Below are 26,061 nucleotides of genomic sequence, written 5' to 3' on the forward strand. Positions count from 1 at the left end.
CACCATTATCAGAGTATAAAGTTCTGATTTTAATCTGAAACCGATTTTCCACCAAAGCCTTAAACGCAATGAAGACCTCTTTGACTTGAGATTTTTGTTGCAATGGATAAAACCATGTATATCTTGTGAAGTGATCAACAAAGATAACATAATATTTGTAGTGATCGATGGATAATATGGGAGAGGTCCACACATCAGTGTATATATATTCAAGTGGTTGGGAGGAAGTGATTGTGTTTGCAAAGAAAGGCAATTTGTGACTTTTATTGAGTAAACAATCAGAACAAGACAATTGTTTTTGCTGGGAAGGAGAAAGAGGTAAAGAAAACTGAGAAATAACAGCTTTTAAAGTAGAAAAAGAGGGATGCCCAAGGCGATCATGCCATGATGAAAAATCGGTTTTCGGTGAAGGGGAGGCGGAGAATATCGAGATGGTGTTATTAGTGACCGGCCACTCATATAGCTCATTCTTAGTCCTGCCCTGGAGTAACCGGATCCCCGTGCTGAGATCCTTCACCTGAAAGTGTGCAGGAGAAAATTCCACAGAAACTTGATTATCATTGCAGAGTCTATAAACCGAAATAAGATTCTTGCAAACATTTGGCACATATAATATATCTTGAAGTTTAAGTGAGCGTGATGGTGTAGGAAGTAAACCAGAACCAGTATTTGCAATCTTGAGACTCGAACCATCAGCTATGGTGACGTCTTCTCCACCATTATACGGCTGGTCCATAGACAGATTTGCTAAATCAGAAGTCAAGTGATGGGTTGCACCTGAATCTATAACTCAGTTTGCCGAGGAGGATGACGGTGCTATTACCATATTCGCCTGAGGCTGCCATGGAGACATGGGTGACGCTTGATAGTTTCCACCAGAGGACGCAAACCCACGACCGGAGGAGTGAAGTTGCGTACACCAACGAGCACTGTGACCATGAGTGCCACAGAGTTGACAACGCCCCTGATAGCCATGACCATTGGAGCCACGGTCACGCCCCTGAGACTGTTGACGTGATTGCCATGACGAACCTCCACGAGACTGATGTGAGTTACGGTTGTTGTTACTTCGGTGAGAAGCAACATTGGCAGAGACTGGAACCGGAGAGGAAACAGTGAGCAACGTTTGAAGTTTCAATTCTTGATTGATCAACTTCTCTAGAACAACAGTCAACGATGGTGTAGTATCGCGACCTTCAATCTGGTCGACCACTTGTTTGTACTCGTCAGGAAGACCACCAAGGATGTAGTCAATCTGATCTTCTTGGGCGATAGGATTGTCAAGCAGGGCCAACTGGTCAAAACGTGTGGTAAAGCCTTGAAAATATTCCTCAATCGATCTGGAGGCTTTCTTCCAATGCTTCAGTTGTTCACGAATCTGTTTGACATGAGTACGACTAGGCTTAGCATAGGTATCGGCGAGAGTGCGCCATATCTCAGCCGATGTTGCAGCGGTAGAGAGAAGAGGTTGGACAGAGAGCGAAATTGCACCAAGAAGGCTGGAGAGGATGAGCTGATCTTGTCGCATCCAGTGTTTGTAGGCCAGATTTGCAGTGGAGCCATCAGCAGTGGTTACCGTAGCGTCAGGAGCAGCCACAGAGCCGTCGAGGTAACCGGCGAGATCATAACCCTTGCACAAGGCGTGAACTTGACGCTTCCACATCAAATAGTTGGTGGCTGTGAGCTTGGTGACGTTCGACATATTAATGTTAAGGAGAGAGGACGCATCTGCGGTACCAATGACTTCGGAGGAGGAAGACATGACCGGGAAAAGAGAAGAGAAATGAAACAGAGATGAAAGAAGAGAAGAAGAAGATAAGAACAGAGGAAGCGGCGAAAAAAAGAAAAATTAGGTCTTTTAGATCTTACAGCTCTGATACCATATTATGCAAGGCAAGATAATTCGATACATTGAGAGAATTACAATATATATAGCCTTTGGCTTAGGGTTTACTAACCAAATGAATTACATATATAACCTTTCTATACTATCTCCTTTATAGTAGTAATTAGCAACTTATTTGTTTTTTTTTTCCACTGAAAGACGTTACAAACATAATTAAAATTTGATACTACAATGTTTTTCCAATCCTTAAGGTGTAATGATATTTTCCAATCCTAACTAAAATTTGGGCTGAAAATGAACTTTTTTCCAAATTATTTTGAGTTATGTCTTGAGTTGAAATGATATAATATCAATGATTAATACATTAATAAAGAGTCATCATTTTTGAAGTCAAGGAGTAAACCATCAACGATTATTCATTTCGTGGCTGCAGGTTAGGTTCCAGGAAAAATACTAATTGTTGCGGGTTCCCAAAAGCAGGAAATAGTGTCTGCTCAGACATTTTCTTAACAATTTTCGATTCTTCTTACTTTTTTGTTATTGTATTAAAGTCAAATATAAAATCTGATGTTTCATAATTAGAATTCAAAACCCTTAACTACATATACATGTTAAGGTATCTTTATCAGCCATAACATGATGTCCCTAATGGACATGTGACCTTTAAGATGCCTCATATAAAACAATGATTGTGAATAGTTGCATTGTGAATATATTATGAAAGAAGTTGTAAAGTTTATGCACATTTGATACACAAGTACAAGAATTAGATACATTATCAAGTTCAATAGATATGTGGAGATGAAGGTTTCTTTATCAACCAAGATTTTATTAACCACATTGATAATGCATATCTAATTAAGAATAATGCATTATAATATATGATATATGATATTTAAAAGGCACAACATGTTTAACAGAAATTACATATATACCATGGCATTAGTTTTAAAACATTTTAAAATTTCTCATTAAGCGTAAAAATGTAAATAAATTTTAAACTAATATAATTTTTTAAATAATTTTTAATTTTCAAAAAAAAAGAGCTCACTTTTTCTCTCTCTAATTAATTATAGACAAAATTTACCAATTTTTTTTCAAAATGGTCAACTAATCATACTTAAAAAATAATATTTGATATTATAGCATATTTTTATTTTCTATTATTGTATTTAGAATATTTATTTTATACTGATACTTTAAAAAATAAATTAATAGTGATATTTTCGGAAAAATAAATTAAAATTTGGTATTTTGAAAAGTTCGTTTATGAGTAATAGTAGTAAAGAAATTATTTGCCATATAAATTCTTTATTTTATATCATCTTTTTTTTTGTCACATTATCATGTAAATATAGACAACAACTGATAAGTTTTTAGTGTGTGCGTGTGTATTTTCCGTTTACATACGTTTATGTTTTAGGTACAACAATTATTTTATTAGTTTTAACTTTTAAGATTGCATTTGAGCCAAAAGTTATCACGACTTTTGGATTTTTATTTTCCTCATCGTCACGCGACTTTTGATCATTGTTACATAATGTTTCTAAAACAAATTATATTGAATGATGGCAACTTCCTACGTCACACTATTCAAATTGTTGAACAAGTAATCATCTTCGGATCTGTAAAAGATATTAAGATGCAACTTAGTCGTGGTCTATGTAAATAATGAAGTAACTATAGTCCAAATACAAACGGGCGGGCGATGGTCTGGACCAATAATCAAATGGTCTAATTGGTCTAAAAGACCAAATTTTACCCATGACTAAATAGGCAAAACCGTATGGTCAATGGGCATTGCCCAACTCACGGAAATTCTAGGATTATCTAATTTTGGAATGACGTCCTATTTCCCCCTCGGAACTATCATATCGTACCAGATTCACTCCGATTTTTGACCTCTTTCTATATCTCCCACAAACTTAAGTGCTCCACCGATTTCTACCCGAATTCATAGTTCTATTGCTATTTTTCCTTCGGAATATCAGATATCATCTATTGTCCCATGAATCTTGGTTTATACGGTTTAGTATTGGTTTACTATTTGATTAACCAACTAATGAACTTATGTAACCGGATTAAACAAAAATTCAACCCAATTACAAAACTAAACCTAGAAAACTTTAAAATAAAAAATTCTCAAATCAATTTATCTTCTTCTTCTCGTTTTTTCTATTCATTTTAGAGAAGTGGATTCAAAACCCTGCAAACAAAAATAAAAGAACAAATAATCAATTACATAAGCTTAGTCAATTACACATAAGCTTAGTTTCACGTGTTATTTGCTTTGTTTTGTTTTGTTTTCAAATCGATCACGAAATCAACGAAAGAGAGAAAGTGAAATCTACCTTCCGGAGACCATGAAACATGAAGGAGGAGGAGGAGCAGCCGACGTATGGTTTCACCACCGATGGTGTTCTCCGCTGCTGCTGTTGTTTCCCATATGAAATGATGAGTCTTAGTGTTAAACCCAGATCAAAAAGACTAGATTTTTAGGTGACTCAAATGATTAATTCTCAAAAAAATTTTGTTGTTTTTGAGTGAATAATTTAGGGATCTAAGGGATTGTTGTTGTTTTTGAGTGAATAATTTAGGGAGGTGAAAGTGGGTAACGAGATGATGATGATGAGGAGATCGGGGTTGGCCAAGAAGCTCCACTCATGAACATAAATCTATGTGATTGTCTTTGATCCGTTTGTAGTGAGATAATGCACTCGATCGAGAAAGAAAAAAATCCAGAAATCGTTTATGTGTTTTCAAATTCAAGAGCTCCTTCATGGAGAATACAATGCATTTTACTCTCTCAAACAATTTAGTGTTCTTTGCTCAAAACTGTTCAAAATTTGTTTTTTCTGGTTTAGTTATTTAGGGTTTTTACAAAATGAATTTGAGAATTTTCGATTTGGAAGTGAAGAACATGATGGGTCGGGTTATATATCTTAATCGGGTTATAAATTGGTTTCATACCGGTTTTCTGTGGTTTTTTTCCGGGTTTAACTTTAAAACTGTCTAAATCCAGATTGATGGGGGAAATAGCAATAGAACTATGAATTTAGGTAGAAATAATATGATAGTTCCAAAGCTGAAATAGGAAAGGGGAAATAGGACCTCCTTCCACTAATTTTGGGGGAAGATTCTCTCTTCTTCTTCTTCAATCGATATCTCTTCTTCTTCTAAGAATCAGTCACCTTCTATGTCGCCTCTTCCTCTATCAATCTCATCGCAACCATGGTAGGCATCTCTGCTCTCTAAATCACTCGCCTCGCCTCTTCCTTTGAAGGTACATCTCTATGTGATGTTGCTTATGGGTCATTCGTTTATGTACTTTTTAGTTTCTGAGTTTTGTTGGTGAGGTTTGATACTTTGAAGTCTTTGATCGGGTTTGATACAATATCATGGAGTCTTATGTGATGTTGCTTATGGGTCCTTCGTTTAGTGCTTTATATGTGATTAGTGTGTGTGTCTTCAACTGTTTTTAGTCTCTAAAGCTGTGATAGAAATTGATTTGATGTTGGTGAAGCAGAGATTGAAGTTTAATAGATTTGTTTGGTCTTTACATTTCGTCCAATCTCTAATTAGATCTTATAGATTCGTTCTTCTCCAGCTAACTCTGTGTAATTGATTTTGTTCCCAATTTTGTGTTTCTTTTGTTTTCATTGTTCCTTCAGTCGGATCTGATGCTCTTTTGCTGATCTCCTTTCCTCAATGGCTCCCTCTTTCATCATTTTGTAAAGAAGAATGAATAGTTTAAACTGTTCAAACCTAAAAAATGCCATGCGTCGGATTCTGGTCATATAGTAGCTGTTCTTTTTGCCATTGAGTGTTGCCTTATCAGGTTTCAAGCTTTGGTTAAGCATGTTACCACCAATTGAGAGTTTTCTGTTTATGTCTGCATTTACTGGCGTTCTCAATGGCGTATTTCTGCTTTTATTTGGGCTTGGTCTTGTTATATTATGAGTTCCCACTGGAGATTCTTCAGACCCTGAGATGAAAGCAACAATGTCAAAATTGCTAATGATGTTTTTGGCTCAAATGCTAAGGATTAGTTATTAGTAATTAAAAACCAGTTTTCCTTACTCTCTTTGTCTCTGTTTTTCATGTTCTTTCTCACTCCTTACTAGGATTTGACAACAATGTAGTTCACCTATATATATATTCTCAGTGTCTATCATTATTAGTATCGTTTTTCTCCAACGCAAATCCATGTTTGTCAAGTTTTGTTGCTTCTTTCCCCTTGTTTTATTATTAAGTGAAGGAATGAAATCTCACAATCACTATGTCATCTCTGCAATCGCTTCTTCAACCTTATCACAAGGTATTACTAACATTCAGTTAATGTATATTACCTAATATATCACTTATGAAATGCAAGTAGATTTATTGGATTCATATATACTTTACTCTCTTTTTCTTCATACAATATTGAAACTTTGAGTTATATTCAGATTTGTATTTTACAATCGAGTAGAATTGTTGCCACTTCTTGCAGATATTAACGCTGTGTTATTCACCAGTGTTGATGGCTCATTTGTTAACAGTTGTCGTAACAGTTGATTTGATCTGCAATTTTCGTTTTAGCCTTTGATATGTTCGATGTGATGATTAGAAGCTAAGCTAAGCTATTTTTTATTATGTTTGATTCAGTTTGTGATTGGAGAAGGAAGCTTTGTTATGATTCAGTAAGAGTATATGTTTATTTTTATTTGCCCATTCGCATTATTGAATCAGAGGTTAGGTTAATCATTTCGTCTAATCTGGTTACTTGATGTGGCTTTAGCTATATAGATAGACTAGACTAGAGTTATCAATAGAGAAGTTGTGTTCTCGGTTGGTGTTGTGTTTTATGTTACTTAAACACATACGTATGTTTACTTATTTAAACAACATGTAACGAGTCTCTTATAATAACGAGTGTTATTTGAATCTTATGTGATGATGTGAATCTTAAGTGAAGAGTTTCTTATGATATTCCTTATGTTTCAGACTTTGAATTTTAATTTTAATGTATGATTTTATAAGAAAACAACAAAAAAATCAGATTTTATAAAAGAAACAACAAAATAAAATTCAGATTTTATAAAAGAAATAAAACACTGATTGATACATGTTATGGTTTTGATGATTTGGTTTAATGGTTTTGGTTTTAGTATCGGGTTTGGGAGTCTTTTCCTTTTAACACTAGATTAAGGTTTTGGTGATTTTCCTTTTCTAATTATGCTAAGTCGGCTTGTACGTGGGTCTTATATAAAGACCCCTTATGATCAATAAGAATTAACCTAATTCTCTAGAAAGAGACTTGGGTTAAAGGGAAGGTTTAACTTAATCTTTTGTTCTAGTTTCAATCACGGCTCCAATCACTAGATCAAAATAGGCTCATAACACTGATTTTATAAGTGAATAACAACAAAAATAAAATTCAGATTTTATAAAATAAAATAACAAAAACAAGCTCAGATTTTATAAGTGAAAAACAACATAAATAAAAATGGGTTGTTCATGGTCATGACCAATTGGACATGGTATTAATGAGCATGGACACTTTTAGGACCATTGTCCATTTGGGCATGTCCAACTTCCAACCCGTCTATGGACGGACCATTTGACACCTCTAGTTATATAGCAAAGTTTAGACACCTCTAGTTATATAGCAAAGTTTAGTTTTTTTTTATTGTCAAGTTTTAATCTTTTCGAGGATTTTGTTTTTGTGAATGTAGCAAAAACATGTCTGGTGAGTTGTGTTCGATGAGACCTTTGTTTGGTGGCGCTATCTCCACTGTCTTCCCTCAAAGATTTGAGGTTCTCTAATCTCTCAATATAACCCTTTTCTTCTTTTTTTTCTCCGCTGCTAATTGTAATTCACGTTTTCCTGATTTCTTTATCCTGAATCTTCAGGATGTGAGTGATATCCGACAAGTTCCAGATCATCAGGTTTGGTTTTTTCTTAGTTCAAAGATTTCGAGCATTGTTTTCTAATTAAGATTTGTTGATTTCGACAGTCCTTAATTAATATATTTGTTGTTTAAATTATTGGTTTTTACAGGAAGTGTTTGTGGATCCTTCAAGAGATGAGAGTTTGATATTTGAGTTGTTGGATTTCAAGACTGAGGTTGGTGACATTGGTAGTGCTTCTTGGTTCCTTAATGATCTTGCGCGTGAGCAAGATGCTGAAGGATTTCAGGTATCACCACTTACCACTACACTAGAACTCTTTTTATATGTTTTTGGAAGACAAATCAATTTCAAGAACTAGTTTTTATTTCTCTAGAGTTTCTTCTTGATTACAAAATGTTATAAACATATAGATTTCTCAAAGTTGGACCCTTTTTGTCTGAGATAACAGTAACGAGGCTGTTTTTTTAGTTAGTTCAGTCTCTAAAACTAGTCGAAACAGACTAATCCTGATGTATTTTATGAAGTTAATCTAGTAATATTGTCGTGTTATTTTCAGTTGATTGAACAATCAGAGGTCATTGAGACGACTGGACTGTCGTACAGAAACATCCCTGCTGTTGCAACAACTGCTATTGGAGAGATGGTAAGGTCCATTCACATGATTTTAACGGTTTGTTTGCCCATAAGTTTCCTCTCTATTTGTTTTCTCTAACAACGATCATTACAGGCTATATCCAAAGGAAGACAGGGAAGAGAAGCACAAAACCTAGTGAGGGTAATTAAGCTTATCCTTGTTCTTTACCTTTTTCCATAAGTTTGTTTCTTGAGACGCATCTGGTCTTATGTGATGGTTTATTCTGCAGGTATATGTGGCAAATCTGCGTCTTAAGGGAGTTGATACAGATGTCTTAGTGACTACGTATGAACCTATACTGATAAAGTAAGTCACACAAACGTTAAATGTTTGAGTCACTCAGTTATGTTGCAAACAATTGAATATGAATATGCATCATTTTGATACAGAACTAGGAAATCAATAGCTTTGTTGTTGTTGTTGCTGTTTCTACATATCTTTCTGTCTCACGTGTTTGCGTATTGGGCAGCCCTCTGAGCGAGAGCGCGGATGCTGTGGGATCTGGTTTAGCTGTCCCAGCTTCACAATCTGGAAAAATGCCAATGTGTGATGTCATTAAACAATCACTCTCTACCTTCAAAGTCAATGACTGGAATCTTTTCGGTTCCTCAGCTTGAGTCTATGCCAAAATGAGAAGACGATTTAATCCTACCAATACAAAGGCTTCAAGAAGTTTGCTTTATTAAAGTTATTGAAGTACTTTTAATTCTAGTTCTTGATCCTTTGAATTAGGTTTTAGGCTTTTAGTAGTTGGAGCTTTATAAATAGGATCTTATTTCCCTTGTGTAAGACACCTTTGGCTTTGAGTAAACAGAGACTCTTCTCCCTTTTCCTTGAATCGCTTTGAATTCAGTTTGCCATTGATCTTATCAAGAACCTTGTCAAAAACTCATACACAGACTTACTTGCTTCTTGAATCTCAGGTTAATCAAAGCATGAATGATGAATCCTTTACTTGTGCACGTTTAGCTTCACAAATCTTGGTTTGTGTCTATGGAAGCTTCAACATGTAATGGCTGTTATATATATTGACCTAGAGCTTGAGAACAACACCGGCCGTACGAGTGTCCGTACGGCTTAGGCCTCTAGGCCATGGTTCAGTTTGATAAATAAGAAGAGAAGGCCTTGATCAATATTGAAGCCCATGGAAAGAAGGATCTAGAAGAGAGGAGAGCAAAATATCTAGGAAGTCACATGTCTACCTTGGGAGCAAGTGGAAGCGAGTCGACCAAGGGAAGGAGATGTCACTTTCATCATTAAGGCCAATTGTACTATGAACTCTCTCCTCCCTTTTGTATCACCAACGGCTACATACTCAATGCCCCTCTATATATGGTTATGTAACAAACATATGAAACATACTAATTAAGTCTTTTGAATTCTCTATTCTATCTTATCTCTTACTCTCTCGTTTCTCTCCATTCTTCTTTAGTTTATTCCGCAATTCTAACATGGTATCAGAGCTTGGTTTCTGTTCTTGACAAAACCATCTCCATTCTCTATTATCTAGTCTCGATTCTCTATTCTTGTTGTTAGCTTTCTATTCTAGTTCGTGTCTCTTGTGTTTATCCACCGGTCAAAAGCTTTACCCCGCGGTCAATAGCACCCAACCATGGAAAACACCAAGCCTCTTGTTCTACCGACTGTCCTCAAGGGAGGAAACTACTTACTATGGTCAAAGACCACCAAAACCGCGTTGTGTGGCCGCGGACTTTGGAGACACATCGAAGGTGGAAGATTTCCAAAGAAAGTCACTCAAGAAGATGGCAAAGAAACCATCAAAGAAGATGAAGAAGAGGCGAAGCTCGAAGAAGAAGCTAAATGGTTTCAAGAAGACCAAACTGTCCTCTCCATACTTCAAAACTCTCTTGAAGCTCCCATACTAGAAGCCTATTCTTATTGTGAAACGGCTAGTGAACTATGGGAGACTCTTAAGAATGTATTCGGCAATGTCTCCAACCTCACTCGAGTCTTTGAAGTTAAGAAGGCCATCAACGACCTGAATCAAGAGGATATGGAGTTCAACAAACATTTTGGGAAGTTTAGGTCACTTTGGGCCGAATTCGAGATGCTCCGACCTAACACCATGGACCCGGCCGTGCTTAACGAGCGAAGGGAACAAGACAAGGTTTTCGCCTTACTTCTCACACTCAATCCTACCTTCAATGACCTCATAAAACACATCCTACGGCCAGACAAGCTCCCAAGCCTCGACGATGTGTGTGCACAGATCCAAAAAGAGCAAGGCTCTCTCGGTCTCTTTAGTGGTAAGGAGCAGCTTGTCACGGCAAACAAAGGGGTATTCAACCCGGAGGAGCGGAGATCAAAGGGTGGATGTGAGCATTGTAAGAGGAAGAACCACACCAAGGAGAAGTGTTGGTTCCTACACCCTCACTTATGCCCAAGCCAACACCACAAGGAACCACGAGCGAACCTCACTCACACCAAAGACGAGCAAGGTCAGACCGGCGGTTCTTCAAGGAGTGGTGACGAGGCGACATCAGGGGACTATGTGAGGAAATTGGACTTAGAAGCTTTCTTCAAGTCACTGGCCCTCAAGGAGCCTTCCGGTAAGACCTTCTTGACCCGAACGTCCGAGAACTCTCTTGTTGTAGACTCGGGTGCTTCTCACCATATGATTAGTAATTCGAGTCTCTTAAACAACATAGAACCGGCTAGGGGTGAGGTTATAATAGCAAATGGAGATAAGATTCCTGTCCAAGGAATTGGTAACCTTAGGTTATTTAACAAAGAATCTAAGGCATTTTACATGCCAAAATTTACTTCTAATCTTNAGGATATGGAGTTCAACAAACATTTTGGGAAGTTTAGGTCACTTTGGGCCGAATTCGAGATGCTCCGACCTAACACCATGGACCCGGCCGTGCTTAACGAGCGAAGGGAACAAGACAAGGTTTTCGCCTTACTTCTCACACTCAATCCTACCTTCAATGACCTCATAAAACACATCCTACGGCCAGACAAGCTCCCAAGCCTCGACGATGTGTGTGCACAGATCCAAAAAGAGCAAGGCTCTCTCGGTCTCTTTAGTGGTAAGGAGCAGCTTGTCACGGCAAACAAAGGGGTATTCAACCCGGAGGAGCGGAGATCAAAGGGTGGATGTGAGCATTGTAAGAGGAAGAACCACACCAAGGAGAAGTGTTGGTTCCTACACCCTCACTTATGCCCAAGCCAACACCACAAGGAACCACGAGCTAACCTCACTCACACCAAAGACGAGCAAGGTCAGACCGGCGGTTCTTCAAGGAGTGGTGACGAGGCGACATCAGGGGACTATGTGAGGAAATTGGACTTAGAAGCTTTCTTCAAGTCATTGGCTCTCAAGGAGCCTTCCGGTAAGACCTTCTTGACCCGAACGTCCGAGAACTCTCTTGTTGTAGACTCGGGTGCTTCTCACCATATGATTAGTAATTCGAGTCTCTTAAACAACATAGAACCGGCTAGGGGTGAGGTTATAATAGCAAATGGAGATAAGATCCCTGTTCAAGGAATTGGTAACCTTAGGTTATTTAACAAAGAATCTAAGGCATTTTACATGCCAAAATTTACTTCTAATCTCTTATCGGTTAAGAGGGCCACTAATGATCTCAATTGCTATGCTATATTTGGACCTAATGATGTGCATTTTCAGGATATTGAGACAGGAAAAATGATTGGTGGAGGTGGAACCAAAGATGATCTTTATATTCTTGAAGAGAGTTCACCAAAGTCACCAAAATCTTTTTCCCTTAGTTCTTGTCTTGGAATTTCTTTTAATGCAATATGGCATGCTAGGCTAGGCCATCCTCATTCTAGGGCCCTTGAGTTGATGATACCTAATGTCNCAGCTTGTCACGGCAAACAAAGGGGTATTCAACCCGGAGGAGCGGAGATCAAAGGGTGGATGTGAGCATTGTAAGAGGAAGAACCACACCAAGGAGAAGTGTTGGTTCCTACACCCTCACTTATGCCCAAGCCAACACCACAAGGAACCACGAGCTAACCTCACTCACACCAAAGACGAGCAAGGTCAGACCGGCGGTTCTTCAAGGAGTGGTGACGAGGCGACATCAGGGGACTATGTGAGGAAATTGGACTTAGAAGCTTTCTTCAAGTCACTGGCCCTCAAGGAGCCTTCCGGTAAGACCTTCTTGACCCAAACGTCCAAGAACTCTCTTGTTGTAGACTCAGGTGCTTCTCACCATATGATTAGTAATTCGAGTCTCTTAAACAACATAGAACCGGCTAGGGGTGAGGTGATTATAGCAAATGGAGATAAGATCCCTGTTCAAGGAATTGGTAACCTTAGGTTATTTAACAAAGAGTCTAAGGCATTTTATATGCCAAAGTTTACTTCTAATCTCTTATCGGTTAAGAGGGCCACTAATGATCTAAATTGCTATGCTATATTTGGACCTAATGATGTGCATTTTCAGGATATTGAGACAGGAAAAATGATTGGTGGAGGTGGAACCAAAGATGATCTTTATATTCTTGAAGAGAGTTCACCAAAGTCACCAAAATCTTTTTTTCTTAGTTCTTGTCTTGGAAGTTCTTTTAATGCAATGTGGCATGCTAGGGTAGGTCATCCTCATTCTAGGGCTCTTGAGTTGATGATACCTAATGTCTCTTTTGATCACTCTAGTTGTGAAGCTTGTATTCTTGGCAAACATTGTAAAACTGTTTTCACTAAGTCCACTACTTTTTATGAAAAATGTTTTGACTTAGTTCATTCAGATGTTTGGACATCTCCATGTGTCTCTAGGGATAATAACAAGTATTTTGTGACTTTCATAGATGAAAAATCAAAATATACTTGGGTAACTTTACTTCCCTCCAAGGACCGTGTGATTGATGCCTTTATAAACTTTCAAAACTATGTCACTAATCAGTTTAATGCTAAGAATAAAATGTTTAGAACAGACAATGGAGGCGAGTATACAAGCAATCGATTCAAAGAGCACCTAACAAAGCATGGCATTGTTCAACAAACAAGTTGTCCCTACACCCCTCAACAAAATGGTGTGGCCGAAAGAAAGAACCGACACTTGATGGAAGTAGCCAGGTCAATGATGTTTCACACCAATGTCCCAAGAAGATATTGGGGAGATGCGGTGATGACGGCTTGCTACCTAATCAACCGGACTCCGACTAAGATCTTGGAAGATCGATCACCTTTTGAGGTATTGAATCAATTTAAACCATCACTTAATCACCTAAAAGTGTTTGGATGCGTTTGTTTTGTCCTAGTACCAGGTGAACTACGGAACAAACTTGAAGCCAAGAGCACCAAGTGCATATTTCTCGGCTATTCTATCACTCAAAAAGGCTACAAATTCTTTGATCCGGTCAACAATCGCACCTTGATTTCACGTGATGTTAAGTTCCTTGAAGACCAAGGTTACTTTGACAAGAAGGATTGGGCAGGCTTGAGAGACTTGGCGACGCCTACGGATCAGTCTGCTGGTCTCAAGTTCTTACTTGATCACCTTGGCGTCTCATCTTCTCAGCCTCCACCATTGTCCCAGGACACTACACCTGACTCACTTACCGGCCCAACGGCGTCCCAACCGCAGCCTTTGTCCGAGCAGACTTCGTCCGAGCAATCTCCAACCATGGCTGATGTTGTGGTTCCGGAGCCGGAGGGGGAGAACAGTAGGCCAGAGGAACCAATACCGACTGAGCCAGCACCAGCTCCACAACCAACTCTACAGCCGCGTCGGAGTACACATGTTCGGTCACATCCTTCTACATGGAAAGACAAACGCATCTACTACAACAACCAAGCTATAGCACATCCCATACAAGCTGTTTGTTCACTTGCGCACCTCCCAGCTGATCATCAAGTGTTCCTTGGGAAGTTAGACGCACAACCGATACCAAACACTTATGAGGAAGCAAAAGAAAGCAAAGAATGGCTTGGAGCGGTAGACGATGAGGTTGATGCTATGATACGTAATCGCACTTGGGACGAAGCTGACCTACCACCCGGGAAAAAGGCAGTGAGCTCAAAATGGGTATTCACAATCAAGCATCTAAGCAATGGAGACATCGAGAGATACAAGGCCCGCCTAGTGGCGCGTGGCTTCACTCAAACATACGACCAGGACTACAAAGACACGTTTGCACCAGTGGCCAAGCTTCACACAGTGAGAGTAGTCTTATCCTTAGCTACTAACCTATCTTGGGAGTTGTAGCAAATGGACGTCAAAAACGCTTTCTTACAAGGAGAGTTAAAGGAAGAAGTGTACATGACACCACCTCCAGGCCTAGAAAGCACCATTACTCCCGGGAAAGTACTAAGGCTAAGGAAAGCAATATATGGTTTGAAAAAATCCCCACGAGCATGGTACCACAAGTTGAGTACCACACTCATAGGATATGGCTTCAAGAAATCTCACTCAGATCACTCTCTCTTTACCCTTCAAAGCAATAAAGGTATAGTGGTTGTACTCGTGTATGTAGATGATCTTATCATCTCTGGAGACAACCAGGAAGGTATTAAGAATATCAAAACTCATTTAAATTCTGTTTTTGATATCAAAGACCTTGGTGAGCTTAAGTACTTTCTTCGGATTGAAGTATGTCGATCTCCGGAGGGCTTATTTCTTTCACAACGAAAGTACACACTTGATTTGCTTTGTGAAACAGGAAAACTAGGGGCTAAACCGGTTGACACTCCACTTCCTGATGGCTATCAAGTCGAACGAAAGGGGGAGAGGAATGATCCTCCATACGAAGACCCTTCCCGCTATCGTCGCCTTGTTGGTAAGCTCATCTATTTAACACTTACTCGACCTGATATTTGCTATGCTGTGAATCAGGTTAGTCAATACATGAAAGCTCCAACAACATATCACTGGAGTATCTTGGAACGAATCCTTCACTATCTCAAGAAGAGTCCAGGCCAAGGCATATGGATGGGTAAAAATGACAACACCGAGCTTGTAGGATATTGTGACGCGGATTGGGCTGGTGATAGGACAAATAGGAGGTCTACAACGGGCTACTGCACCTTCATAGGAGGCAACCTAGTGACGTGGAAGACCAAGAAACAAAAGGTGGGGTCGATGTCGAGCGCCAAGTCCGAATATAGAGCGATGCGGAAGCTAACCACCGAGATCACATGGCTTAAGGCATTACTAGAAGAACTAGGCATCAAGTCATCAACACCAATTCCTATGCACTGTGACAATGAGGCCGCAATACACATAGCTACCAACTCGGTGTTCCATGAAAGAACCAAACACATCGAGTAAGACTGCCACAAGGTTCGAGAAAAGATTGAAGAAGGAGTCACACTCCCATACCACACACCAAGTGTAGACCAACTCGCTGACATCTTCACCAAGGCCGCAAGTCGTCAAGTTTGTAATCACATTCACAACAAGCTTGGACTGGTGGACTTGACCCGGCCTTGATCACAAGCTTCCGACCCGTGACCAACACACTCTTTTTCCCTCAAGGTAGTTTTTGTCCCATGTGGTTTTCTACTTTGAGGTTTTTAACGAGGTGTTGGCTTACAGGACTCCAAGCTTAACCATTTCACCTGGTTAAGCTTGAGGGGGAGTATTGACCTAGAGCTTGAGAACAAGACCGGCCGTACGAGTGTCCGTGCGAGCGTCCGTACGGCTTAGGCCTCTAGGCCATGGTTCAGTTTGATAAATAAGAAGAGAAGGCCTTGATCAATATTGAAGCCCATGGAAAGAAGGATCTAGAAGAGAGGAGAGCAAAATATCTAGAAAGTTTGGGAGCAAGTGGAAGCGAGTCGACCAAGGGAAGGAGATGTCATTTTCATCATTAAGGCCAATTGTATTATGAACTCTCTCCTCCCTTTTGTATCACCAACGGCTACATACTCAATGTCCCTCTATATATGGTTATGTAACAAACATATGAAGTCTTTTGAATTCTCTATTCTATCTTATCTCTTACTCTCTCGTTTCTCTCCATTCTTCTTTAGTTTATTCCGCAATTCTAACAATATATACAAGTTAAAACGTATATCTCAATATCATTCTATGTTTAATACATGCTTATATACAACTTGAACACCATTGTCTACAATCAAAACATTATTAAATGGTTGAATCAAATCACATTTTAGGTTGAAAATGCGTAATTTGGGAAGAGACGAGATTCATATATAGTCACTTCGATCTAATTGGGTTAGAGAACTTGTTAGAATTAAGGTCACATATTAAACCAACCTGAACCAATCTAAAATTATTTATGAGATCACGGTGGTTAACATCACGGTTAAAGGCTTAAACCAAAAAGATTACAAACCTGGTTTTATATCGAACTTGCACATGCCAATTATGACGTGTACAACAAAGCTGGAATTTGAATTTTTTCTCTGTTATCGAAGCGGATCTTATTTTGGGATCTCTCTTTTTCAAATTTTGAAATTTATATAAACTCCAACGGAAGTTTCTCCCTCTCATATCTCTCATTGTGTTCTAGAAACTCTAAGTTCTCACATCTCCGCAACTGGTGATCTGGAGAGCTTGAAGATCGGAGTTTTTTTTTTCGGCGGTCTTGCTTACTCCACCGATCTAATCATAATCTCTCAATTCGGTTAAGTTATCGATTCCTAAGGTCAGTTATCGGTTAAGTTATCGATTCCTAAGGTTTTGATAACGATTGTGGTTTAGGTGATCGAAGGTGAAGTAGTTTTGTGGTGCTCAGTTTCTTGGTTTAGATTCTGTTCTGAATCACCGGTTTGATTCTTCTGGTTTATATCTATTTTTTTTATGCTACAGATCTGATTAAAGTCTTCTTTAGTTGATGAAAAGGAGAATAAGATGCTTTTCTTCTCTACATCGGTAAACATTTTCTACATTTTTTTTTGTGTATTTTGCTCCACCTTTACAAATGAGTCGTCGATCATATGAAAAATTGTGATTCGATCGAGTTTTCTTTGGTAATTAGTGTTTGGAAATATTTACTCATTGTTCTTGTTATTCAGTTACGAGATGATGGTGATATCATATAAGTGTGGTTCTGATTCATTGTAGTGTTAAGTGTAACTAAGGAAGCGGCTCTTAGGTATGGTTATCTTTCTTCTTCTTGGTCTTTTGGTTTTTGTTCTTGCCTTTTTGGAGTTTGATGTTAAGTCTCGTTTCTTCTGCAACTGCAAATCCCAGAGCCTATAATGTGGATTCGAACTCAGAAAACAGAGAAGTATGGATTGATTGTTGGCCATAATTGAAGAATGCGTATACTTACATCCATTTATTCTTATATGCATACATTCATGTGTCCTTGCATTGCATTCATTCATACATACATGCATACATCCATACATACATGCATACATCCATGCATACATACATCATACATGCATACATCCATGCATACATACATGCATACATCCATGCATACATCCATGCATACATACATCATACACACATGGATAGTTGCATATTTACTTGCCTTGCACATTCATAATTGCTTCCTTATTTTTGCCTTCAATCATTGCTTGTTTGCTTGCTTGCTCGCTTCCTTGTTTTCTTGTTTTCTGCCTTCATACATTAGGCGATGCAGAAGATGGAAAATGAGTTCATGATATACTGGGACGGTCTGAGGACAAAAGAAAAGGATCATGTTCTGCTTCTTGCAGCCACAAAGACCTTTTGACCTTGATGAGGCTATCATTAGAAAGGTTGCCTCGGAAGTAATTTTATAAATATCTTCCTTGTTGGACTAAGCTTTCAGTCAAATGGACTTCTGCAGGTTGATGGTGAGACTACCAGATGCTCTGAATATATCATAGATATTAAAGGTTATACTTGCAAAAGAAGACTTGTCCCCTGATATGGATATTGATGGAGTTACTAGTATGATTAATAGATATTCTGGAAAATATCTTAAGGTAGATTCCTAGTGATTCCTTTAACCTTTCTTATGGTATGCCAACATGATTATAAATGCAAACTAATGCTCATATAATTCTATGTTACATGCTCTTTTGGTGCGTGCATAATCTATGTTTACTACTGCCCGCTGCCCACCTTCCAATCAAGGAGATAATGGAGAAGGAAAAAATTGTAAGTCGTCTTGGTGTTGAACCAAGAAAACTTTATGCTGCCTTAACTTCTCTATTTAATCAAATATGCTTATGATAGAATATATGGTAGGAGCGAGATGCTGCTCTGCAGAGTTCCTTCAGCTCATAATATCCGAGCTTTAATCATGGATGCTTTCCTTTTTTTGGTAATTTTGGGTCTTCTAAGTTTTGTAAGTTTCTAATATGTTTTGATCTTTTCTTAGAAATTTGTCTTGCTTTCTCCTGCATTATAAGGTAAAATTCTCTTTGCTAATATATGGTGATGAACTTCTGCTATTTCAGATAGATTAGTAACACATTCAGCTGCAGAGAACAACATAATTTAGTAAGAGAAACATGAATATATTAAGGTACTGTAATCTAATGCTCTTATTCTTATCTTAATTTGGTCATTCATATTTATGCGTCTCTGATTTATCTATCAGGGAAGAAGCTTTTGAACAAGAGTAGATAATTGTCATCAGGTTTAGTTCATAATCAGACTCAGGTAAATCTGTTTATCTTTCTTAGAGGAGTTCTGTGGTTGGATTATGTTTGTTTTCACCATGAAGTATATGAATGTTTCTTAGCTTTCTTTGAGCTCATGTTTCAGGTTACAACACCTGAGGCAGATTTCACCAAGTATCTTGATCCAAGGATTGCCTCCACTACAAAAAAACCCCTACATTAATAGCATATGAAGATAGCTCGGTTTTCTCATTTGCTATTAAAGATAAGTTTATAATTTTAGTCTTCATATGATAGCATTCAATAAACGCTAAGTCGAAAAATCTCTAAGCGGGAATCAAAAATTGCATTGTCCGCCAACACTTAACCAAATAATTCACTAAAACGCCTTTTCCCTACTCATTTCTCCTAAAACTTATTTCTCGCTCTCTCCTTCAAACCCTAATCCCCTTTCTCCATCTCCAAAGATGCAAACCCATATCTTTCTCTTGTCTTCGTCGATGACCAGCCCAGATTTTGAAGCTCAATCTCTTCTCATTGTCTCCTCTTTCTTCTTTGTCTTTCGCCGTTTGTTCCTCTCGTCTTCTCTTTCTCTTCTCCTTCTTCTCGGCTCATACTTCTTATTATCATCACCATTAAACCCTAGATTTACTTTTCCTTCACTTGTACTCGGAAATTTCTCCGATTTGGTATAGTTAGAGCTCAAATCGAACGATTTTATGTTTGAATTTCGATTTGGCATCATGTTGATTTTACGAGGAACTGTAAAAAGTTTCGTTTTTTATTTTTTCAAAATTAATGAGCAGAGGTAATTTTTCCGAAACAGAGTTTGTGGGAACCATAGTCAGAGATTGGAAGGTGAATTGATTCCATGCCCTATTGATCCATCTCAGTAAGTCAAAGGTTTTTTTCCAAAGGTTTTAGTTTTCTATGTCTCTTGTTGTTGTAGCAAACTATTTGATTCGAATTTTGTAGCTTTGTGTTGCAGGAGAATCTCGAAAAGCATATCAAAAGATGTCCTTTACTCAAACAAACCATACAATTGTCTGGTCAAAGGTTATATTAGAAGGGTATTAATGCCGGAAACAAAGAAGAAGAAGATAAGATGGGATCTTGTTCTGTTGTAACTTCAGAGATGAAGAGGAATCTGCTATATAGTATGAGTGTTTTTCTAAGTTTCGTCAGCTAATTAAGATAATTGCTTTGTTTGTGTTCATTCCTTTTTTTTGAGTAATTTAGCTTATTTCTCAGTCCTCATTTATTTTACCAATTCTAGGCTGATCGGGTCATTGAGGCAAACAGAGAACTTAGTATAAGAGCGTATGAGAATCGATAGTAAGGCTCCCTTAATCCTTGTATGTTTCTTGTTTACTTGTCCTCGGTTATGTAGTATTGATCAAAAAATAAAACCTTTTGTGTTTATGTTTCAGGTGTTTATACCAAATCGATTTGGGATCTCTTTGCAGGACAAAAATCGATTTTGGATCTCTTTGCAGGACACATTTATATTTAAATTTCGGTGTTGATGATAAATCACCCATTTGTTATCTTACTGTATCGGTAACTTCAGTGCAGAAGTTTGATGTTTTCATCTATCTTGCTTTTACGTTAGGTCTTGTTGGGCCAGTGCTTGCTAAAGAAGGGGCCACCAGATGTATCCAATTTGGTTTCGGAGGCTTTTAAGGTATTAATATCTATGTCGCACTGCTTATCATCATCTTTCACCCACCTTCTAATTTCAAAAAGTGTTCTCTTTTTCCTCTTTACGACGAAATACTATAATGATGTTCTTTGGAATAATAGATTAATGGTTTATATCTCTTGATAGATGGTATTTAGGCAACTGAAACAAGATTTACTTGTCTTATCTCTATTTTTCTTGTAGGTCAACAGTCTTAGGCGTGAATTGCAGTTGCTGGGTTCAGGTCCTCTAGAATTTTTATGTTGAAAGTTTTGTATCCCTCTCTGCTCTAATCTTCTAGTACTAATAACCCACAGCTCGAGAATCTTGTAAGTCTTCTTGCCATTTGCTGATGGTTCATGTAATCTTACAGATAGAATAGAACATTTAGTGACTTTGTCATTTGCTAGTCAAAATTTGCAGGCTTTCACCCAATTGAGTATGTAATGTAGCCACCCTTTACTTGTTTGTTTTAGTATGATACTGTACTTGTAAAATTTTCAGATAAATGGGCAAAACTTTCTTTTGGAATAGCCTCAAATACTCGGAGGCTACCAAAGCAGAGGAGATTGGTTGAAGAATGTGATCACAATATGGCGCCACAAGAGAAAGGATAGACGATGTATCAAAGGCTAAGTCTGCTAAGGATGGTATTATTCTTTTGTATGATCTAGAAGTTTGTCTCTATTTATTGTGATGTTAGTTTTATTTTATTTAAGACTTTGTGGCACTTGATGTTATGTAACGCTTGATATTATGTAAGACTTCTTTTGGTTAATGAAATATTAATATTATGTATGTAGATGATTTTATGATATATATATATATATAAATCTAATTAAATAAATTCTGCAAAACAGGATTCAAATATACAAATTATAAAATTTATATAGTGAAAATAGCACTAATTTTGTGTTATAATAAAATATATTATAGCATTTGATTAGTGTTATAATATAAAAATGTTATTGTATGTGGGGATCTATCAAAACATGTCAAAAACGCTATCGTATGTGAGGTATCTACCATGGCTGCGGATGTCACAGCATTTACGGTAATGCTATGAAATATGTACGATAGCATTTTTCGCTCGCTAACAATGTACATATCTCTTGTAGTGCTCAAATCTTTCCATCTACAATATCCAACCGTTGTGCATTCTCAATGCTACTTTGCCTTTCTCATTCGGACAACCTCCTCTCAAGTTTTAGAAAGGTATTGAGTTGTCAGTCTCATAGGTGTTTAAGATGTCAATTTAAACATTTAAGAGGGATATTGAGTGTTATATATGTTTATAGCAGTGTTAGCTTAATGTAATCTGCTTGTGTTCCTCTGTATGCACATCCCAAGTTTGTTAAACATATATTGACCTCATTCAAGTTGGTTAATTTGTTGTGTCAAAACCAGAGTTGAGATGTGTTCAAGGGTTAAATCTTTGGAGATTTTCAAGGGTTATCGAAAAGAAGATAAATGAGATCGCTGCAGGTTGGTCAAGTTCTCAATAGGTTTATCTATAACAATACTTAATAATTAATATGCACATGAGATTTCTGACTCATCCTGTCTGATTTTTTGTTGCCTTAGCATATGATCTCTTGAACATAGATAGGAACAACTTCAAAGTGCACAGATGGTATTAATTCAATATACAAGGACGAATCAGGAATTAGACTTATAAAGTTGGTCCGAGTTCCCCGCTCAGTCAATATGGTAAGTAAACAAAAATGTACTGAAGACATCCTCCCTCATCGTTGCATTCTCAATATGTTTTTAACCATGTGGGACTGCTTTCTTGATTGAACTGAGGCTTACACTTTGACAAACTGCAGGTGTCAAAAGCTTACCTTCAATATTTACAAGGTCCGGGTACAAGGATGTTGTTTGAACCATGCTAAGCCTATGTATACCACTTGTAAGTTATCATCTTCTTGGTCTTAAGAAATCTCTTCTAATACATAGCATTATTAGTTTATTCAGTTTTGAAATATCGGTGTTGATAGGACCTCTTGGTCAAACTAATTTATATCCAAAAGTGTACTCTTGCTAAAGTTGCAGAAAGAAGCCAAGAACCGGAGTAATTGTGGAAAGGGTGATTCAAAAAAAAAAAATAGACAGGGGACCTTCGTTCAATTTCGAGTATGTATTCAACCTTTTTCGTCTAATAAGTATTTCAACTTTTCTCTTATGTTTAGTATTTCTTCAATTTTTCTTACGCAAGAGTAGATCATCTGAGATGTTGGTTTATAAATTGATAGATACAATCCAAATCATTTCTCTCCACGATTACTAGACAGTGGTTTAAAGAATATACTTATTAACTTCTGCAGGTTGATGGTGGGACTTCCAGATGATCTGAATATGTTCATAGTTTTGGTCTCCCAGGTCTTGTAAGTTTCATGTTATCTAATATGTTGAGATCTTTTCTTAGAATTTTTTCTTGCTTTCTCCTGAATTATAAGTAAAATTCTCTTTGCTAATATATGGTGATGAACTTCTGTTGTTTCAGATAGATTAGTAACACATTCAACTGCAGAGAATAACATAATTTAGTAAGAGAAACATGAATATATATGAAGGTACTGTAATTTAATGCTCTTATTCTTATCTTAATTTCGTCATTCATATTTAGCGTCTCGTATTTATCTATCAGGGAAGAAGCTTATGAACAAGAGTATAGAACTGTCATCAAGTTTAGTTCATAATCATACACAGGTAAAGCTGTTTCTCTTTCTTAGAGGTTTATAGATTCAAGGAATATATGTTTTAGGTTGAGATTTAGACTAAATGCGGTGCGGAACAAACAATTTTTTATGAGCTTTGGTACTATATTCCGCCAGCCCTGCATTGTCTCTATTCAAAGCTTGAAATTGACTTAAGTGTATAAAAATTTGTGGACAGTGCGACGTCAAATATTATACTCGACAGAACTAGTGATTCAGAAGATGCTCAGCACAAAATTACATTACCTTGATGTATTCATGGAAATAACCGTTCTCTTGGAGGAAGTATGTTTCTTTCTTTCCCTTGTTCTTTTGGTATACCTTATATTCTGTTCACTAGAACCTATATTTTATGTTTTCTCTAGCTGTATATGGGAATCTGCTCACTAATTCTATACCGGCGAACTCCTCTGACGGTCTGACCAATTGCGTGCTTTAGCTTACAATATGTTGGTGAGTTCTGTGGTTGGATTCTGTTTGTTTTGACTTTTTCGTATATGAGTCTGTTTCTTAGTTTTCTTGAGCTTATGTTTTAGGCTACAACACCAGGCAGATTTCACCAACTATCTTGATCCAGGGTATTTCCATCTACAGTATCCAACCTCGGTGCATTCTAAATGCTACTTTGCCTTTCTCAATCGTACAACCACCTCTTAAGTTTGAGAAAGGTATTGAGTTTTCAATGTCTAAGATGTCAATTAAAAAAAAGGTTTAAGAGGGATACCGAGTGTTATATATGTTTATAGCAGTGTTAGTTTAATGTAAACTGCTTGTGTTCCTCTGTATGTATATCCCAAGTTCCTTAACATATATTAACCTCACTCAAAAGTTATCTTCTGAGGAAACATTCTTGTAGTTGGTTAACTTAAAGGATTAAATCTCTGTAGCAAAGAAGACAATGATGAGATTTTCAATGGTTATGGGAAAGGAAATCCTGAGGGAAGATAAAGGAGATCGGTGCGGATTGGTCAACTTCTCAGAAGGTCTATAACAATTCTTAATATGCACATGGATTTCTGATTCTTCCTGTATTATTTTTTGTTGCCTTAGCATATGATATCTTGAACACAGATAGGACCAACTTCAATGTGCACATATGGTATAATTCAACATACAAGGACGAATCAGGAAATAGACGTACAAAGTTGGTCCGAGTTCTCCGCTCAGTCAATTTGGTAAGTAAACAACAATGTACTGAAGACATCCTCCCTCATCATTGTATTCTCAAAATGTCTTTAACCATATGGGACTGCTTTCTTGATTGAACTGAGGCTTACACTTTGACAAACTGTAGGTGTCAAAAGCTTACTTTCAATATTTACAAGGTCCAGGGGACAAGGATGTTGTTTGAATATGCCAAAGAAATGTCTAAACCAGAAACAAGTCTTATTCTGATCCCTTTAAGTCTTTCAATAGACTATTTTACGTTTTATTTAACAGATATTCACTATGATGTATAGTGTGATCTATTGCAGTAGCAAGAATAGATTGATGGATCAGGTGAAACTACCTCGAACTCTCACCAAAAACCAGAGTGCACTAATCCATTGCAGTAGCAAGAGTAGATTGATGGATGTGCTTTTCAGGAAAGTGGCAGCTGAGGCAATTCAATTAATTTCATTTGTTTGAGTCTAAGCTTCATTGCTATAATTAAGTTTCTCAAACTTTTTCAGGATTGTGAAGTAGCATGAACGTACATGCTATCTAGGCCATCTCCATCCAAGTATTCAGTAAGTAACTTTGCATCTAGAACGTATATAATCATCCTAGTACTTTGTCACAACTTTGTTTATTAACAATTGTGATTTTCATATCCAAGCTTCTTAATGACTTGCTATATTTATATGCTTTTATATCTTAGGTTTCTATATGTCCAAACTTTGAAGATGATTGTGAGGTCATTTAAAAAAATTCCCGAAGAAATGTATGCGTGGGAAAAGTATCAAACTCCCATTCATATGGAGTCAATGCAGGTAGATACTAATCATTCTTTATGTCATGAATTTTTCGATTTTCTATATAATATATTCAAATCGACATAAATCTGATATTTCATATATATGTGCTTCCATTAGTATCTACAAATCTAGTGGGAACACTAGAACTGAATAAACTGGTGACCACTTGTTTACAGTCAAAGCAAAATAAGGTACAATTGTTTAAGCCTCCTATTGAATGTTATATAGTAAGGCTAATTGAGCTAAACCAGACAAGAAAAAATTGATGAGTTGATAGTTATACAATCATATGTAGACCTTGTAAGCAGCATCTCTAAAAACCAGAGATCGACAACCTGGCCATGAACCATGCTACGCCTATGTATACCACTTGTAAGTTATCATCTTCTTGGTCTTAAGTAATCTCTTCTAATACATAGCATTATTAGTTTAGAAATATCGGTGTTGACAAGGACCTATGGGTCAAACTAATTTATATCCAAAAATGTACTCTTGTTAAAGTTGCAAAAAGAAGCCAAGAACCGGAGTAATTGTGGAAAGGGTGATTAAAAAAAAAAAAAAAAGACAGGAGACCTTAGTTTCAGTTTCAAGTATGTATTTAAACATTTTCTTCTATTTAGTATCTCAATTTTTTCTTATATTTAGCATTTCAACTTTTCTCATGCAGGAGCAAATTTCATAGCCAACTGAACTGCTGGTTTATAAATCATTTCCCTCCACGATTCCTAGACCGTGGTTTGAAGAATCTACTTGCGAATAATAGTGAGTTTTATATATAAATATTGAAAAAAATTAAAAAAAATATATA

The 26,061-nt window shown here is 37.2% G+C and overlaps 2 protein-coding genes and 2 long non-coding RNA genes across 13 annotated transcripts; 3 read left to right on the forward strand and 1 right to left on the reverse strand.

Annotated features, from left to right (window-relative positions):
• LOC109125922 lies at positions 471–1,762 on the reverse strand. The gene is made up of 3 exons (XM_019228726.1): positions 824–1,762; positions 658–727; positions 471–517 (listed from the first exon to the last, which is right to left on the reverse strand). The coding sequence occupies exons 1-3, from the start codon at positions 1,760–1,762 to the stop codon at positions 471–473; spliced, it is 1,056 nt and encodes a 351-aa protein (XP_019084271.1).
• On the forward strand, positions 4,059–9,237 carry LOC104707055 (probable ran guanine nucleotide release factor). Of its 4 annotated transcripts, none has more exons than XM_010423312.2 (9): positions 4,059–4,345; positions 4,444–5,080; positions 7,564–7,645; positions 7,742–7,777; positions 7,890–8,027; positions 8,298–8,384; positions 8,469–8,516; positions 8,605–8,681; positions 8,845–9,237. In XM_010423312.2, exons 2-9 carry the CDS (start codon positions 5,043–5,045, stop codon positions 8,990–8,992), a joined length of 654 nt encoding a protein of 217 aa, XP_010421614.1. In that variant the 5' UTR covers positions 4,059–4,345; positions 4,444–5,042; the 3' UTR covers positions 8,993–9,237. The 4 variants fall into 4 exon arrangements, with proteins under 4 accessions (XP_010421614.1, XP_010421613.1, XP_019083991.1 ...); XM_019228446.1 differs by having other exon boundaries at positions 4,061–4,345; positions 4,444–5,129; XM_010423311.2 differs by having other exon boundaries at positions 4,059–5,080.
• LOC104707056 lies at positions 19,166–21,373 on the forward strand. 7 transcript variants are annotated; one of them, XR_754535.2, is made up of 6 exons: positions 19,169–19,583; positions 19,721–19,786; positions 19,883–20,051; positions 20,171–20,229; positions 20,325–20,578; positions 20,780–21,373. It is a non-coding gene; the product is annotated as an uncharacterized LOC104707056 (long non-coding RNA). The 7 variants fall into 7 exon arrangements; XR_754532.2 differs by having other exon boundaries at positions 19,171–19,786; positions 19,870–20,051; positions 20,325–20,413; positions 20,507–20,578; XR_754530.2 differs by having other exon boundaries at positions 19,172–19,583; positions 19,870–20,051.
• LOC104707057 lies at positions 21,700–24,976 on the forward strand. The gene is made up of 15 exons (XR_754536.1): positions 21,700–21,790; positions 21,983–22,060; positions 22,160–22,285; positions 22,405–22,487; positions 22,625–22,711; positions 22,903–22,962; positions 23,082–23,151; positions 23,226–23,287; positions 23,474–23,580; positions 23,661–23,748; positions 23,832–23,963; positions 24,183–24,278; positions 24,367–24,470; positions 24,590–24,678; positions 24,771–24,976. It is a non-coding gene; the product is annotated as an uncharacterized LOC104707057 (long non-coding RNA).

The sequence above is a fragment of the Camelina sativa genome, chromosome 8 (assembly GCF_000633955.1).
Source record: "Camelina sativa cultivar DH55 chromosome 8, Cs, whole genome shotgun sequence".
NCBI classification, from domain to species: domain Eukaryota; kingdom Viridiplantae; phylum Streptophyta; class Magnoliopsida; order Brassicales; family Brassicaceae; genus Camelina; species Camelina sativa.